This window comes from Phyllobates terribilis, unplaced genomic scaffold (genome assembly GCF_046119375.1).
Source record: "Phyllobates terribilis strain yellow unplaced genomic scaffold, ASM4611937v1 Scaffold_13__5_contigs__length_258822181, whole genome shotgun sequence".
Lineage (NCBI taxonomy): Eukaryota > Metazoa > Chordata > Amphibia > Anura > Dendrobatidae > Phyllobates > Phyllobates terribilis.
The window spans coordinates 76480570-76499512 of NW_027362773.1; the positions used below are offsets into that span (position 1 = coordinate 76480570).

Consider the following 18943-nt stretch of genomic DNA (forward strand, 5'->3'; position numbering starts at 1 on the left):
TATACTATACTTTCCAACTTTGAGGCATGGTTGTCCCAGAGATGTTTTTTCTTTACGCCCCCTTTTTTTAGGACATTCCACCCTCCACAACTCCATTTTCACTCTACTGATGGATTGCTTTTCCGAGAGGTTTTTGGGAGGATTTGTTGTGCGCCCAGGAGATGTGCCAACTCTTCCGAGAGTCTGGGAGATCTACCCTTTTTCCAACCTCCTCATAGACTTTTCCCTAACTCTAATTGCAGAAATATAACCCATACAAAAAGGTCTTCTCCTGTCTCTCTGACCCTATAGAGAGAAATGAGTATTTCCTGGGAAGATCTATTGTCTATTCGTCAAAGAGGCCCATGTCCGGGTAGGTGGTCCTCTGACTATGATGTTGGTGATCATGTTTCCTGGGAAGGTCTCTTTGAACATGACCCTTCTGTCTCCACCCTACACCCCCCCGAAAAAAAGAGAAAGAATATTGTCTATTTGTCAAAGACGCCCATGTCCGGGCAGGTGGTCCACTGACTATGATGTTGGTGGTCTAGATGAGACAGAGCTGAACTTGTCAATGAACCTATGGAAAATCAAAGATACATCATTGATTTAGCAACGGGGCACACTTGACTTTGCTACATTGGCAAACTGAGGCCGTACAACACCTTTGCCAACCAATGGCCCCCTATGGAAGAACAGATAAGTAAGGGAGTGAAACAAACCCCTCATATGTCATTAGTCTGCTCACCATGGACTGTTGGCATGGATCAGTACATTGAAACTAAAGTGGCTGCTTCCACTATATCTGCACAGTGATTACAATATATTCTACGTTTCCAGAAGTCTGAGATGTATGATATTGTGACTGAATATATAAATAAGATAAAAAGCAAAAACATCCAACTTTTTGAAGGCTAAGGTCCATGTATATCTGGTGTCTGCTAAGTCTACTTCATATTTTTTTCCAACCAGTCTTGGAAAGTGATGACTTTAGTGTACCCGGTATAGAGCTCCTGATGACAGGTCTTGTCGTAGCCCCAGCTGACCAGTCCTACTAGCTGCCAGGTGCCCTCAGACGATGCCTTTCCTGGCAATAGAGCAGCGGCAATGCCCCCTGTCTCGGATGGACATATGTGAGCCGAGGCGCCGGGTGCCAGTTTGGCACAGATCATGCTTTCTGTCACACTGACGGAGATTCCGTTCTCTTCATACTGCTGCTCACAGAGGAGCGAGTCCACCGGCAACACCAACCCGGCACGAATCGTCTCGTTCTTGAAACCTGGAGCTTTGGGGTCGGAGAGGATCCTCCAACCACTGGTGACTATCCTGGAGTCTAGTGTGGCCAAGTCAAGATCTGATGATGAGGTGAGACACACCGGTTGGACATTGTTACTCACTCTGGCCTTGTCCAGCAGTTTAATGACTGCGATATCGGAGTCCAACAGAATGGGGTCATAGTTGGGGTGTACGATGACTGCTGAGATCTGGTAAAAGAATAGAAAAAAAATAGAAAGGATAATCAAGAAATGCAATTATTATGACCTGCATGGCTCCATTAACTTATAAGGTTACAGTTGGAAGCTTACAGTAGCTAAAGGCTCATGGGCCATGGTGCAAAGGTTCAGTTTCTCCTCCACCCCCAACTTCTCTTCTTGGCTGCCTGCCATGTCCTGCTCATATCTTTCAGCTGAATCCCTGGTAATATTTTCTCTAAGCCTTTGTAGCTGGTAAGAGGCTCAGCTCTTTTGTCTGCTACATCTTGCATGGGTGCCAGCAGTGTTATACAGCTAGCACCGGAGTCTAACTGCTGCAACAGGAGCTAGCTCTGATCGCACCATTTAGGAAATAGGTAGAGGTCTCCCTTCAGCTGCCCATCGCCCCTCCGCAACATGACTGTGGGGTGTTGATGGGTTGTCTTGGCACAAGTGTTTCTGCCATGTTTGTACATCAATGTCTCCCACCCTGAGGCTTCACAGGAGATTTGTAATTTTATAATACACAGCAATATTACAATATAATAAGGTAATGTACCCCCGTTGGGGGGGGGGGACTAATAAAAAAATGTAAAAAAAAAAAAAAATGAAAAATATATTTTTAAAATGTTAAAAAAAATATGACATCACCCCCTTTTCACGAAATTTAAAGAAAATAAAAAAAATAACGCATTTGCTTTCAGCACATGCGTAAATGTCCAAACTAATAAAATATCAGAACACTGATCACACACAGTGAACGTCAAAATGGAAAAAAAAAATTTGAATGTATATTGCAAGCATTAAATGCAAAAAATAGAGTCTTCTGCTTTCTTTTAGAAACAGTGCCACTCTTGTCTTCAGGTTGTGTCTAGTAGTGCAGCTGAAATTAATTATAGGGAGATGAACTGTAATACCAGACACAACCCACAAATAAAAGTAACTAGGTTTTGTAGGGGGAAAAAATAGATTGTTTCTACGTATTTCTCACATCCCGTTAAGGTTTCCATTTTTTTCTTTTCCCAAATTAAACCCTATTTATCTCATCTCAGGGGTTAGCAGCTCAGCAGATACATGTGGCGCCACTTATCCCAAGTCATTGGACAGGCAAAAATCAATCCTATCGGATCTTTATCACCCATTTCTTTCACATAGTGTAAAAGCCGCTGTTCTCCTGAATCCGGCGCTGTTTTTCTTTTCTTCCTGCGCCACTCCTTTCCTGAGATATGGCCTCCTCTTTCCTGAATATAAATGTAGTCTTTATAACCAAGTGGGCGTTGTCAATTCTTCACTGTGGGCGTTTTCTTAAGTACCACACCCAGTTGGCTAAAAAAAAAGGACTAGATTTATATACAGGGAAGAAGGGTTCATATCTTAGGAATGGAGAGGCGCAGGAAGAAAAGAAAAACATCTCCGGATTCAGGAGAACAGCGGCGTTTACACCAGATGAAAAATATACAGATTAATGTGAAGTAACAGGTTGTCTTTAAAGCTACAGATGACAGAATTGTAGCTATGACTCGAAGCTCTTGAGCTCAGCTATAATGTAATACTGCCCCCCCCAATAATTAGGGCATGTTGGAGGTATCCCACCATAGATAATTCTGTTCATACACATGATGACATCATGAAGTGGCGCTGTGATGTCATCAGCTATCAGGCGGGTGTTTGGGGCTAGGTTGTTTATCTTAGTACATAGCTGTGTGCCATAAGAGAGCTAATGGCGGCCATTATTAGGATACTATCGTTCTGTCAGAAAAGCCTTGAGCAAACGCAGACCCCCCCCCCCCTATATCCTTATCAGAGGCGAGCACATCTATCGCGGTGAATTCAGCTCGTATCCTATGGGAAAGACCTCGCCGTCCTCCATACATCCCTGCTCCCAGTTGCCATGGTTACTGACATGTAGATGCTGCAGGCTCTTGTCATCCCGCTCGTCGTCTCTGTAGAATTTTCCCAACACAAGTTTCAGGTCTGACACCTTGATAATGGTGCTTTTGCCGAGGTCAGTCACGCAGTGAGCAGCCATCACCACGGTGCGCTCATTTAGCAGGGCCCCGGTGCACACCAGGACCCAGGTGCCCTTCCGCAAGTTCACGTCTTTTACTCCATTCGATCTGCGATATAAGGCGGCCTGCCATGGCCAGCGCATCTCCGAAACCCGGGGAACGGTGAAATTCTCCAGCTTTCCACATACTGAGACAAAAAGGAGACAAAATAAAACACATAAAATATAGGCACCGCACCTTTAATTACCGCTCACACAGTCATTTGGGGGCACATTTACTATTTTTTTTAGCTTGTTTAAGCAGCCATTTTTCTTTTTTTTTCTCTCTTTTGTTTTTTCCCCTCCTTTCTTCCTCTTTTTTTTTTAATTTTCCTGTTCACATAGACATACGAGCAGGGGCGTAATGACCACAGTCGCAAGAGGTCGCCATTGCAACCGGGGGTACACTGACGCCAGCACAAACTTCAACTGGATGTGCATACCACGGACACACAATAAGTTGAAGTGTATTGTGGTTGTGGTGCAGAGACCCGTCGGGTCCGTGCGTGGCAATGCACTCTGCCAGCCAATCAGAGGCCAGCAGCTGATGTCGGCGTGCACGTGACTGGGGGAGCATGGCAGTGATGTCATGTGCTCCTGTCGCTTGCATGCTGAAGTCAGCTGCCGGCTTCAGAAGGGGACACCACGCAGTGGGGAAGTGGAGGGAAGGTGAGTATAATGGGTTTTTTTCTGTGCATTAAAGAACAGCGGCAGAAAGGGGGGACATATACCAGGATGGGGGATATACATACCAGGATGGGGGATATACATACCAGGATGGGGGATATACATACCAGCACGGGGGATATACATACCAGGATGGGGGATATACATACCAGGATGGTGCATATACATACCAGGATGGGGGATATACATACCAATATGGGGGATATACATACCAATATGGGGGAGATACATACCAGGTTGGAGGAAATACATATCAGGTTGGAGGAAATACATACTAGGATGGGGGAAATACATACCAGGTTGGAGGAATTACATACCAGGATGTGGGAAATACATACCAGGATGGGGGAAATACATACCAGGATGGAGGATATATATACCAGGATGGGGGATATGCATACCAGGATGGGGGAAATACATACCAGGATGGGGGAAATACATACCGGGATAGGGGATATATACCAGGATGGGGGATATATACCAGCATGGGGGATATACATACCAGGATGGGGGATTTACATATTAGGATGGGGGATTTACATACCAGAATGGGGATATACTGTATATATCAGGATGGGGATATATATTCCAGGATGGGGCCCAGAAGGTACATATATCAGGATGGGGCCCAGGATAAGGAACTCCTATACAGCCAGCTACAGGAGTACCAAGGTGGTAGCAGGTAGCGACTGCCTTTAAATTCCAAACCGCTTAGATGCCTGTCACAGAGGATATATATACCAGGATCGGGGATATGCATACCAGGATGGGGGAAATACATACCAGGATGGGGGAAATACATACCAGGATAGGGGATATATACCAGGATGGGGGACATATACCAGAATGGGGGATATACATACCAGGATGGGGGAAATACATACCAGCATGGGGGATATACATATCAGGATGGGGGATATACATACCAGGATGGGGGATATACATACCAGGATAGGGGATATACATACCAGGATGGGGGAAATACATACCAGGATGGAGGATATATATACCAGGATGGTGGATATGCATACCAGGATGGGGGAAATACATACCAGGATGGGGGAAATACATACCGGGATAGGGGATATATACCAGGATGGGGGATATATACCAGCATGGGCGATATACATACCAGGATGGGGGATATATATACCAGGATGGGGGATTTACATATCAGGATGGGGGATTTACATACCAGAATTGGGGATATACTGTATAGATCAGGATGGGGATATATATTCCCGGATGGGGCCCAGAAGGTACATATATCAGGATGGGGCCCAGGATAGGGAACTCCTATACAGCCAGCTACAGGAGTACCAAGATGGTAGCTGGTAGCGACTGCCTTTAAATTCCTAACCGCTTAGATGCCTCTGTCACAACTGACAGCAGCATCTAAGGGGTTAAACTGTTGCAATCTGTAAAATGCAGCCGGCATCCAGCCACTTCTGCCATATTTGTACGGTGCAAATAGCCAAAGAGAAAAGGGTTATTCCGATCTTTGCAAGTTATTACCTATCCATAGATTAGGCAATAACGTGTTGATCAATGGGATTCCAACCCCTGGGACCACCACTGATCCAAGGAATGAGCTCCCCCTAGTGATGGCTGCAGGCACACAGAATTTTATCACTTACATTTGATGGTCTACAATTGTTAACAGAGGATTTAGAAGTTTAAAAGTCCATGTCAGAAATATACTGCAATCCATTGATCTCCAAATTATCGCTTTCCAGCTGTTGCAAAGTTACAACTACCAGCCAGCGACTGTCCGAGCATGCTGAAAGTGATTCGTTTTCCAACACGTGGAAAGCCACAAGCTGGGGATCGATGCTGTAACCTGTAGTAGAACTTACTGGGGATGCAGGATGGAGATCGCCCGCTCCACTTCCCGGTTTTCAGGCAGGTCCTTCTGCTGCTTCCCGTACGCTGGTAGAATGGAGATGCACACTCGTACTGTATTTGTGTGTGAAGGTGCTGGTATCCTTTGGGAAGCTCCCCAGGGGGCAGCGCCGGTTTCTTTGTGGGGTAAATTTCAATCTTCTCCTTGGTGAATGATGACGATGATGAGGAGTAAAGCTGGTGAAGAGGGGTCTCCCTAAAAAAAAGAATACAAGGTAGTGGAAACAGGGAAGTGGCACTGATCCTGGGTGAATAAAATCAGTGCCAACAAGCAATATGTTAGCGGGTCAGTATTAATCTACCTTCTAAAACAATCAGCACTTGGAGATAAGCTTCTCCAGTAGCCGCTTATCTCCCCACTATAAAATTACCAAGACAAAATGACTAATTTAGCTGATACACCTGCCGCTATCAGTCACCCTCCTTCCCCCAGGCCATGTCAGGTCATATAATTGCTCACCTTGACTGTACCTGTGACGGCAGCACTTTCTGACGCACCAGATCAGGAATCTTGGGCTCCCGACAAGCTAAAACAAAGAAAGAAATTCTGATTTACTTGTGATCTAAGTGTTACATGCACACCGCTAGGTTCAGATAAGGGCGAGACGGGTTTCATGAATTCTTTGGAATCCTGGGGGAACCGTTACTCAGGGCGACTATAGGCTGCAGCTTCTCTCAGGCACACAGTAGATTCAATTGCTGACCAGACACATCTGACAAGAGTCTTTTTCAACAGTTTAACAGTGGAATTTAATCTGATGCACGGCCAGTGCAATTCAGGTATATTACAGCAACAATTTTCATTACAGTACAGTCTGAGTTTCTTGAGCAACCAGCTCCAGTAACAATACAGTAGTTTCTTCACAAGGCACATTACTACAGTCTCTTCAGTAGCATAATTCAGCATAGATTAGATCTCTTCGTAGCAAACTTCAATGCATACACAACCACAGGCTTTTCCTTCACAAGGACACAATAGCACACAGCATTCTTTATCCTGCATGGAGATGGAGGGGGGGGAGGGTTTGATGAGGGAGATGATCCCTGTGACACAATTCCTTCCAGTCCTTATCTCCCTGCCTGATAATACTCTGCACTGTTCGTTCAGGGAGTTTATCTGACCTGTGTTTAGTTTCTCTCCTGATCTGAATCCTGTTCAGTTGCCTTCTGTCAGATCTAGATAACTCACCACCTTTCTCTTCGGCTTCAGCCAGACTACAATAACAAGTTCCCCACAATACCCCTGGGGCTCTGCTAAAACACTCCCTGTCTCCTGTGACTGTGTTAACCCCTCTAGTTGCTGGATGCTTCTGTAGCACAACACTTCCTGTCTCCTGTGCTTGTGTTATTTGTAATAGTAGCTGGATTCTTTTGAAGCAGCAGTGCTACTTCTGAATGTCACACATATACCCTTGTCTCCTTAACGCAGTCATAGAACCAAAATAAAATTATGGTTGTGTAGCCACCACTAGGGGGAGCTCACTGCGTACAGAGTTATACAGAAATTTAGGAGTAAGGTCCTCAGCGGACGAATAACTGTTACTAACACTCAGAACAAGTAAATCTTCCATTGATGTATCACATCACATTAACAAACTGGATAGAACAGAGATTTAGAATCACATCCACTATCACAAGAGGGTTATAATGTTTTCATTGGCTCATGTACAATATAACCAGTCCAAGCAACTGTTCAGATAAAGAGTTGCAATGTCTACTCCTCACCTAAAATGCCATTTATTATATCTACCCAAAATTCTTCAACTTGAAAAAATCTGTCCAAAATGGCTGCTACAAGGTGTCTCCCTTCTGTGTAACTTGCTGTCTGCTACCTGTTGTCAAGTGTAATTCCTCTCTAACATCAGAGACAGTGGGATGGATTACAGTAAGTGGGGGTGGGTCTTTGTCTCTCTACAAGAAGTGGGGGCGGGTCTTTGTATCTCTACAGTAAGTGGGGGCGGGTCTTTGTCTCTCTACAAGAAGTGGGGGCGGGTCTTTGTATCTCTAGAGTAAGTGGGGGAGGGTCTTTGTCTCTCTACAGTGAGTGGGGGCGGGTCTTTATCTCTCTACAATAAGTGGGGGCGGGTCTTTGTATCTCTACAGTAAGTGGGGGTGCGTCTTTGTCTCTCTACAAGAAGTGGGGGCGGGTCTTTGTATCTTTACAGTAAGTGGGGGTGTGTATTTGTCTCTCTACAAGAAGTGGGGGCGGGTCTATATCTCTACAGTAAGTGGGGGCGAGTCTTTGTCTCTCTACAGGAAGTGGAGGTGGGTCTTTGTCTCTCTACAGTAAGTGGGGGCGGGTCTTTGTATCTCTACAGTAAGTGGGGGCGGGTCTTTGTATCTCTACAGTAAGTGGGGGAGGGTCTTTGTCTCTCTACAGTAAGTGGGGGCGAGTCTTTGTCTCTCTACAGGAAGTGTGGGCGGGTCTTTGTCTCTCTACAGTAAGTGGGGGCGGGTCTTTGTATCTCTACAGTAAGTGGGGGCGAGTCTTTGTCTCTCTACAGTAAGTGGAGGGGGTCTTTGTCTCTCTACAAGAAGTGGGGTAGGTCTTTGTATCTCTACAGTAAGTGGGGGTGGATCTTTGTCTCTCTACAGTAAGTGGAGGGGGGTCTTTGTCTCTCTACAGTAAGTGGGGACGGGTCTTTGTCTCTCTAGAGTAAGCAGGGGTGGGTCTTTGTCTCTCTACAGTAAGTCGGGGCGGGTCTTTGTATCTCTACAGTAAGTGGGGGTGGATCTTTGTATCTCTACAGTAAGTGGGGGTGGGTCTTTGTATCTCTACAGTAAGTGGGGGTGGGTCTTTGTCTCTCTACAGTAAGTGAAGGTAGGTCTTTGTATTTCTACAGTAAGTGGGGGTGGGTCTTTGTCGCTCTACAGGAAGTGGGGGTGGGTCTATTTCTCTACAGGAAGTGGAGGCAGGTTTTAGTCTCTACAGTAAGTGGGGGTGGGTCTTTGCCTCTCTACAGGAAGTGGAGGCAGGTTTTAGTCTCTACAGTAAGTGGGGGTGGGTCTTTGTCTCTCTACAGTAAGTGGGGGCGGGTCTTTGTCTCTCTACAAGAAGTGGGGTAGGTCTTTGTATCTCTACAGTAAGTGGCGGTGGATCTTTGTATCTCTACAGTAAGTGGGGGCGGGTCTTTGTCTCCCTACAGTAAGTGGGGGCAGGTCTTTGTATCTCTACAGTAATTGAGGGCGGGTCCTTTTATCTCTACAGTAAGTGGGGGAAGGTCTTTGTCTCTCTACAGTAAGTGGGGGTGGGTCTTTGTATCTCTACAGTAAGTGGGGGTGGGTCTTTGTATCTCTACAGTAAGTGAGGGTGCGTCTTTGTCTCTCTACAGTAATTGGGGGCAGGTCTTTGTCTCTACAGTAAGTGGGGGCAGGTCTTTGTCTCTCTACAGTAAGTGGGGGTGGGTCTTTGTCTCTCTACAGTAAGTGGGGGAGGGTCTTTGTCTCTACAGTAAGTGGGGGCTGGTCTTTGTCTCTCTACAGTAAGTGGGGGTGGGTCTTTGTCTCTACAGTAAGTGGGGGCGGGTCTTTGTATCTCTACAGTAAGTGGGGGTGGGTCTTTGTCTCTCTACAGTAAGTGGGGGTAGGTCTTTGTTTCTCTACAGTAAGTGGTGGTGGGTCTTTGTTTCTCTACAGGAAGAGGGGGCAGGTCTATTTCTCTACAGGAAGTGGAGGCAGGTTTTAGTCTCTACAGTAAGAGGGGGCGAGTCTTTGTTTCTCTACAGGAAGTGGAGGCGGGTCTTTGTCTCTCTACAGTAAGTGGGGGTGGGTCTTTGTTTCTCTACAGTAAGTGCGGGTGGGTCTTTGTTTCTCTACAGTAAGTGGCGGCGGGTCTTTGTCTCTCTACAGGAAGTGGGGGCGGGTCTATATCTCTACAGTAAGTGGGGGTGGGTCTTTGTCTCTCTACAGTAAGTGGAGGAGGGTCTTTGTCTCTCTACAGTAAGTGGGGGTGGGTCTTTGTCTCTCTACAGTAAGTGTAGGAGGGTCTTTGTCTCTCTACAGTAAGTGGGGGAGGGTCTTTGTCTCTCTACAGTAAGTGGGGGAGGGTCTTTGTCTCTCTACAGTAAGTGGGGGAGGGTCTTTGTCTCTCTACAGTAAGTGGGGGTGGGTCTTTGTCTCTCTACAGTAAGTGGATGTGGGTCTTTGTATCTCTACAGTAAGTGGATGTGGGTCTTTGTTTCTCTACAGGAAGTTGGGACGGGTCTTTGTTTCTCTACAGGAAGTGGAGGCAGGTCTATTTCTCTACAGTAAGTGGGGGCAGTTTTAGTCTCTACAGTAAGTGGAGGTGGGTCTTTGTTTCTCTACAGGAAGTGGGGGAGATCTTTGTCTTACAATAAGCAGGGGAAGGTCTTTGTCTATCTCTAAGAGTTGGAGGTGGGTCTATGTATCTCTACATGAAATGGGCGAGTATTTGTCTATGGGAAGTGGGGAGTGAATTTTTGTCTCTACAGGAGGTGGGGATAGGTCTTTCTGCTTTCAGAGGCTGAATTTCAGTTCAAGATTTGGGCTATGGTATGAGCAATGCATGTTGGGAAGTGAAGAGAAAGGATGCTCCAGCTCCTGTAGTGCTGACAGAATACTGATTAAGTGGACCCTCCCACTGAAAAAGTGAATTGCTGATCACAGAACAAGACACTTGGGACAGATTGTGGACTTATCAGACTAGAATGAACACCTAAGGCACTTTTAATTACATGTAGAAGTTGAGGGCAGTATCCTTCTTCTTCAAGGGCTACAAAAGTGGTAACCAGAGTTCAAGCAAGATGCATAACGCAGTATTGGGGGCCTTATAAACAAGCGAAGCAGAGATAGTGGTTCTCATGGGTACTTGTGTCTGGGGGGGGTACTTAAAGCTCATCTAACATCTGCGAAGACGCCAGTATTATATATAGAGCACATGACAGGTAGATTTAGCATCAGGGCCCGAGAGATTCCTGCTCCACCAAAACTCCGCAGGGGGCGACAATGAGCACAGGTAGTGGGGGGGTTCCTCCCAGAATACGGAGAAGTTTAGCCTGTTCTCTATCATGAGGAATGATGGGAATGGACGTTTTAGCAAAATTTTCCCTAATTTCTCCACCACTTCACTTAGGATTGCAGCCCGTATCATTAATGTTATTATCTGCTGGGGTCGGAGTTGCTCTTTAAACATATTTTTTTTCAGATTATATTTAGCTATTAACTTGAAATGAAAATGGAATTACACAGAAAATATCCACTTCCAATTTATCTAACGGTACACGTGTAATCCGGATAAAGGAACCAGAGAACACCCGGAGAGAGCCAGCGCCAACGGAGTTAACCAGCTGCGTGCTGGAATCTGATCCACTGGGAGGCAAATCTCTCATAGGGATCCATGCAGCAAAAGAGAACGGTGGAGCTGCTTTCAGGGTCTGCTCGACGCCATCACGCCCCCGACTCACCGCAATAGCAGATCCCGATGCCTCCTTCCACTTCTTAGACCTTATCCCTGTGCAGGTCTCCACCATCCATTAAATTGGGGGCCAGACTGTACATGTCGGATGTTCAGCTATGGTCGCTGATACATCGCTTTGTTCTTCCGATGACTGAAGATTGAGGCATATTACGGATCAATAATGTAATCCAGTGACCATAATTGGGGGCTAATGAATAAAACGTATTAAGCAGCAAAAATAAAGATAAAAACGCCACTAATGTGTTAGAAATATATCACTGCATGGGACATGCTGTCGGAAAGTGCAAGCAATATTTGTGTTTGTGTCTATATTGTATGGAGAAAAGTAAGTGCCCCCTCCTCCATAATTTCCCCCAGGAGCTTCTCTAACCTCCTATTCTACATCCATAGACATTAATATGGAGTCGACCCTCTGCAGATATAACGGCCCCCGCTCTTCTAGGAAAGATTTCTACAAGATTTTGGAGGCATCTTTTGACCCTTCATCCAGAAGATCATTTGTGAAGTCAGACCCTGATGTTGGGGGGAGGCCAGGCTCACAATTTCCATTATAGGTGTTGGATGGGGTTGGGGTCCGGGCACAGCCATGGGGGAACAGATAAGGGTCTTCCCCAAACCGTTCCCACAAAGCTGAAGCTACAATTGTCCACAATGTCTTGTGCTGAAGATTAAGATTTCCCATCACTGGAGCTGAGGGTCCGCGGCCGCCCCTGATATCAGCCCATAGCATTATCCTCCTCCACCATCTGTACAGGGGGCACAATGCAGTCAGGGGGTAACGTCCTCCTGTAATCACCAAACCCAGACTCCTCCATCAGACGCAGATAGAGAAGTGCGATCCGTCACTGCACAGAACACGTCTCCTCCACAGTTCAGTGGTGGCGGCTTTACACCACTCCATCCGACGCTCAGCATTGTGCTTGGTGATGTACGGCTGGAGGCAGCTGCTCGGCCATGAAGCTTCAGGCGGGGGTGCGATAGATAGATAGATAGATAGATAGATAGATAGATAGATAGATAGATAGATAGATAGATAGATAGATGAGATAATGTGCATTTGAGAACATGATATTATGCAGAGATTATATTTCTGTGCAACAATCGATACTGAAAATTTCCAGGTAATAAATAGATAAGAGTCTCTCGAAATGACAAGTATTGTCAGCAGCAATCTGTATGGACTTATTCTCGGGGGAAATCACTTTGCACTGATTGTCGTCTATCATTTATTAATGTGTCATCTTCACATTCATCTGCAGTTTGCTCGGTGCTTGTAGCTGGAGGACGATGGGAGGTGAAGACCCCTCTCGGGCATCAGTGACTACTTCTTATCTTAGCTGGCTCTATTCTATATGGCATCCTAAACAGAGGAACCTGTATAAAGGGGTCCGGTTTGGATACCGATAGAGAGGAAAAAGGGAACCCCACAGTCCAAAAAGCCCTTGGGCCATTTCTTCATCCAATAACTGCCCACAGATGGGACCAATCATGGATGGATCCATTCTCTCTATGACTTTCCATCCCTGCTTCATGCACCGAGCCATAGATGCCTGGCGAGTGATATCAAGATATATACATGTTCCTGGAATGTTCCTTTAATTGCATAGTACTGTACCTTTAATGCAGATCGGCTGCTTCCCAGACCATTGACCGGTTTCCAGACATTTTCGTTCCTGGTTCCCACTGAGGACATGGGAGTTGTTACAAAAGTAGTGGATGATGGAACCTATCTTGACCTGATTCCCATATGTGAAGCCCCCCTGCTCAGATAATTTCTTGTATCCATTCAGTGGTGGTCCGGGATCCATGCAGCTCTTCTCCTCTATAACTGAAAGCAGAACTCATCATTGTAAGGAACAAAAATTATCTTCAGCTGAAAACTAAAAGTTGTGTTGAGCAGCAGCAATTTCTGACACAGAAAATTATACAGAGGTGATAAGTATTGGAAAAGTGGCCATAGTGCAACAGGATTCTCCACATAGCAGGAGACATGAAGCCTGTACTGTCTGTAAGTAGAGAGGCAAGAAGGCAGTACTATCTGTGCCTACATTATTTACAGGGAAAGACAGGGAAACAGTACTATCTGTACCTACATCAATTATAGAGAGAGACAGGAAAGTAGTACTATCTGTCAGAGACAGGGAGGCAGAGCTATCTGTCCCTACATCATTTACAGGCAGAGACAGGAAGGCAGTACTATCTGTCCCAAATCACTTACAGGGAAAGACAGGGAGGCAGTATTATCTGTCTCTACATCACTTACAGGGAGATACAGGAAGACAGTACTATCTGTCTTTACATAATTTACAGGGAGAAACATGAAGGCAGCACTATCTGTCCCTACATCATTTACAGGGAGAGACAAGGAGACAGTACTATCTGTCTCTACATCATTTACAGGGAGACAGTACTATTTTTCCCTACATCATTTACAAGAAGAGACATGGGGGCAGTACTATCTGTCCGTACATCATTTACAGGGAGGCAGCAGTATCTCTCCCTACATCATTTACAGGGAGAGACACGTAGGCAGTTCTATCTGTATCTGCTTAATTTACAGGGAGATACAGAGATACAGCACTATCTGTCCCTTTATTATTTACAGGGAGACAGATGAAGGCAGTACTATTTGTGTGTATACAATTTACAGGGAAAAAACAGGGATTATTACTATCTGTCCCTAAATTATTTGCAGGGAGAGACAGAGAGGCAGTACTATCTATAGTCATGGCCAAAAGTATTGAGAATGAGACAAATAGTAATTTTTCCAAAGTTTACTGCTTCATTTTTTGTAATGGCAATTTGCATATACTCCTGAATGTCAGAGAGTGATCAGCTTAACAGCAATTACTGTACTTGCAAAGTCAATATTTGCCCAGAAAATGAACTTTAACCCCCAAAACACATTTCAACATCATTGCAGTCCTGCCTTAAAAGGAGCAGCTAACATTGTTTTAGTGATTGATCTATTAACACAGGTGTGGGTGTTGATGAGGACAGGGCTGGCGATCAATCAGTCATGATTAAGTAAAAATGACATCACTGGACACTTTAAAAGGAGGCTGGTTCTTGGTATCATTGTTTCTCTTCAGTTAACCATGGTTATCTCTAAAGAAACACATGCAGCCATCATTGCACTGCACAAAAATGGCCTAACAGGGAAGAGTATCGCAGCTACAAAGATTGCACCTCAGTCAACAATCTATCGCATCATCAAGAACTTCAAGGAGAGAGCTTCCATTGTTGTCAAAAACGCTCCAGGGCGCCCAAGAAAGACCAGCAAGCGCCAGGACCGTATCTTAAAACTGTTTCAGCTGCGGGATCGGACTACCAGCAGTGCCGAGCTTGCTCAGGAATGGCAGCAGGCTGGTGTGAGTGCTTCTGCACGCACTGTGAGGCGGAGACTCTTTGAGCAAGGGCTGGTTTCAAGGAGGGCAGCAAAGAAGCCACTTCTCTCCAGAAAAAACATCAGGGACCGACTGATATTCTGCAAAAGGTACAGGGAGTGGACTGCTGAGGACTGGGGCAAAGTCATTTTCTCTGATGAATCCCCTTTTCGATTGTTTGGGACATCTGGAAAACAGCTTATTCGGAGAAGAAGAGGTGAGCGCTACCACCAGTCTTGTCTCATGCCAACTGTAAAGCATCCTGAAACCATTCATGTGTGGGGTTGCTTCTCAGCCAAGGGAATCGGCTCACTCACAGTCTTGCCTAAAAACACAGCCATGAATAAAGAATGGTACCAGAATGTCCTCCAAGAGCAACTACTCCCAACCGTCCAAGAGCAGTTTGGCGCCCAACAATGCCTTTTCCAGCATGATGGAGCACCATGCCATAAAGCAAAGGTGATAACTAAATGGCTCATGGAACAAAACATAGAGATTTTGGGTCCATGGCCTGGAAACTCCCCAGATCTTAATCCCATTGAGAACTTGTGGTCAATCATCAAGAGACGGGTGGACAAACAAAAACCAACAAATTCTGGCAAAATGCAAGCATTGATTATGCAAGAATGGACTGCTATCAGTCAGGATTTGGTCCAAAAGTTGATTGAGAGCATGCCAGGGAGAATTACAGAGGTCTTGAAGAAGAAGGGGCAACACTGCAAATATTGACTTGCTGCATTAACTCATTCTAACTGTCAATATAACCTATTGGTACTCATAATATGATTGCAATTATATTTCTGTATGTGATATAAACATCAGACAAACACTAATAAAAACCAGAGGCCAGCAGATCATGGGAAAATATAATTTTGGTGTCATTCTCAAAACTTTGGCCATGACTGTACATACAAGTGATTTCTAGGGAGAAACAGAGCTATTACTAGCAGTTTCCAAATTATTTGCAGGAGAGACAGGGAGGCAGTACTATCTGTCCCTACCTCATTTACAGGCAGAGACAGAGAGGCAGTACTATCTGTCCCTAAAGCACTTACAGGTAGAGACAGGGAGGCAGTACTATCTGTGCCTACATCAGTTGTAGGGTGAAACAAGGAGTCAGTACTATCTGTCCCTACATCACTTACAAGTAGAGACAGAGAGGCAGAACTATCTGTCCCTACAGCATTTACTGGGAGAAACAGGGAGGCAGTACTATGTGTGCCTATAATAATAATGTTTTTCTTTTTTATAGCGCCAACATATTCCGCAGCGCTTTACGATTCAGACAATTTACAGGCATTATGGGCACTGTCCCCCTTTGGGGATCACAATCTACATTCCCTATCAGTATGTCTTTGCAGTGTGGGAGGAAACCGGAGAACCCAGAGGAAACCCATACAAACACGGGAGAACATACAAACTCCTTGCAGATGTTGTCCTTGGTGGGATTTGAACCCAGAACCCCAGTGCTGCAAGGCTGCAGTGCTAATTACTGAGCCTACATCATTTACAGGAAGAAACAAGGAGGCAGTACTATCTGTCCCTACATCACTTACAGGTAGAGACAGAGAAGCAGTACTATCTACATACAAGTGATTTCTAGGGAGAAACAGAGCTATTACTAGCAGTTCCCAAATTATTTGCAGGAGTACAGAGAGGCAGTACTATCTGTCTATACATCATTTACATGCAGAGACAAAGAGGCAGTACTATCTGTCCCTACAGCACTTACAGGTAGAGACATGAAGACAATACTATCTGTCCCTACATCATTTACAGGGAGAAACAGGGAGGTAGTACTATCTGTTCCTACATCACTTACAGGTAGAGACAGGGAGGCAATACTATCTGTCCCTACATCACTTACAGGCAGAGACAGGGAGGCAGTACTATCTGTCCCTACAGCACTTACAGGTAGAGACAGGGAGGCAGTATTATCTTTCCCTACATCACTTACACGTAGAGACAGGGAGACGGTATTATCTTTCCCTACATCACTTACAGGTAGAGACAGGGAGGCAGTACTATCTGTCCCTACATAACTTACAGGGAGAGACAGGTAGGCAGTAGTATCTGTCCCTACATCACTTACAGGTAGAGACAGGGAAGCAGTACTATCTGTCCCTACATCACTTACAGGAAGAGACAGGGAGGCAGTATTATCTTTCCCTACATCACTTACAGGTAGAGACAGGGAGGCAGTAATATCTTTCCCTACATCACTTACAGGTAGAGACAGGGAGGCAGTACTATCTTTCCCTACATCACTTACAGGTAGAAACAGGGAGGCAGTACTATCTGTCCCTACATCACTTACAGGTAGAGACAGGGAGGCAGTATTATCTTTCCCTACATCACTTACAGGTAGAGACAGGGAGGCAGTATTATATTTCCCTACATCACTTAGAGGTAGAGACAGGGAGGCAGTACTATCTGTCCCTACATCGCTTACAAGTAGAGACAGGGAGGCAGTATTATCTTTCTCTACATCACTTACAGGTAGAGACAGGGAGGCAGTACTATCTTTCCCTACATCACTTACAGGTAGAGACAGGGAGGCAGTACTATCTTTCTCTACATCACTTACAGGTAGAGACAGGGAGGCAGTACTATCTTTCCCTACATCACTTACAGGTAGAGACAGGGAGGCAGTACTATCTTTCCCTACATCACTTACAGGTAGAGACAGGGAGGCAGTACTATCTGTCCCTTTATTACGTACAGGTAGAGACAGGGAGGCAGTATTATCTTTCCCTACATCACTTACAGGTAGAGACAGGGGGGCAGTACTATCTTTCCCTACATCACTTAGAGGTAGAGACAGGGAGGCAGTACTATCTGTCCCTACATCACTTAGAGGTAGAGACAGGGAGGCAGTACTATCTGTCCCTACATCACTTACAAGTAGAGACAGGGAGGCAGTACTATCTGTCCTTACATCACTTACAGGTAGAGACAGGGAGGCAGTACTATCTGTCCCTACATCACGTACAGGTAGAGACAGGGAGGCAGTATTATCTTTCCCTACATCACTTAGAGGTAGAGATAGGGAGGCAGTACTATCTGTCCCTACATCACTTAGAGGTAGAGACAGGGAGGCAGTACTATCTGTCCCTACATCACTTACAAGTAGAGACAGGGAGGCAGTATTATCTTTCTCTACATCACTTACAGGTAGAGACAGGGAGGCAGTATTATCTTTCTCTACATCACATACAGGTAGAGACAGGGAGGCAGTACTATCTGTCCCTACATCACTTACAGGTAGAGACAGGGAGGCAGTACTATCTTTCTCTACATCACTTACAGGTAGAGACAAGGAGGCAGTATTATTTTTCCCTACATCACGTACAGGTAGAGACAGGGAGGCAGTACTATCTGTCCCTACATCACTTACAGGTTGAGACAGGGAGGCAGTATTATCTTTCCCTACATCACTTACAGATTGAGACACGGAGGCAGTACTATCTGTCCCTACATCATTTACAGGTAGAGACAGGGAGGCAGTATTATCTTTCCCTACATCACTTACAGGTAGAGACAGGGAGGCAGTATTATCTTTCCCTACATCACTTACAGGTAGAGACAGAGAGGTAGTACTATCTGTCCCTACATCATTTACAGGTAGAGACAGGGAGGCAGTACTATCTGTCCCTACATCATTTACAGGTAGAGACAGGGAGGCAGTACTATCTGTCCCTACATCACTTACAAGTTGAGACACGGAGGCAGTATTATCTTTCTCTACATCACTTACAGGTAGAGACAGGGAGGTAGTACTATCTGACCTTACATCACTTACAGGTAGAGACAGGGAGGCAGTATTATCTTTCCCTACATCACGTACAGGTAGAGACAGGGAGGCAGTACTATCTGTCCTTACATCACTTACAGGTAGATACAGGGAGGCAGTACTATCTGTCCCTACATCACTTACAAGTAGAGACAGGGAGGCAGTACTATCTTTCCCTACATCACTTACAGGTAGAGAAAGGGAGGCAGTATTATCTTTCCCTACATCACTTACAGGTAG

General features: G+C 45.4%; 1 protein-coding gene across 1 annotated transcript in view; it reads right to left on the bottom strand.

The window, feature by feature from the left end:
* Nucleotides 1-35: 35 nt before the first annotated feature.
* The window catches only part of PAMR1 (peptidase domain containing associated with muscle regeneration 1), a 117229-nt gene continuing 98321 nt past the window's right edge, over nucleotides 36-18943 (bottom strand). The window contains exons 7-11 of the mRNA XM_073658136.1: nucleotides 13140-13352; nucleotides 6548-6614; nucleotides 6042-6283; nucleotides 3355-3647; nucleotides 36-1463 (exon numbers count right to left, since the gene is read on the bottom strand). Coding sequence (XP_073514237.1) covers nucleotides 927-1463; nucleotides 3355-3647; nucleotides 6042-6283; nucleotides 6548-6614; nucleotides 13140-13352 — 1352 coding nt within the window. The 3' untranslated portion in view covers nucleotides 36-926. The remainder of the gene's footprint in view (nucleotides 1464-3354; nucleotides 3648-6041; nucleotides 6284-6547; nucleotides 6615-13139; nucleotides 13353-18943) is intronic.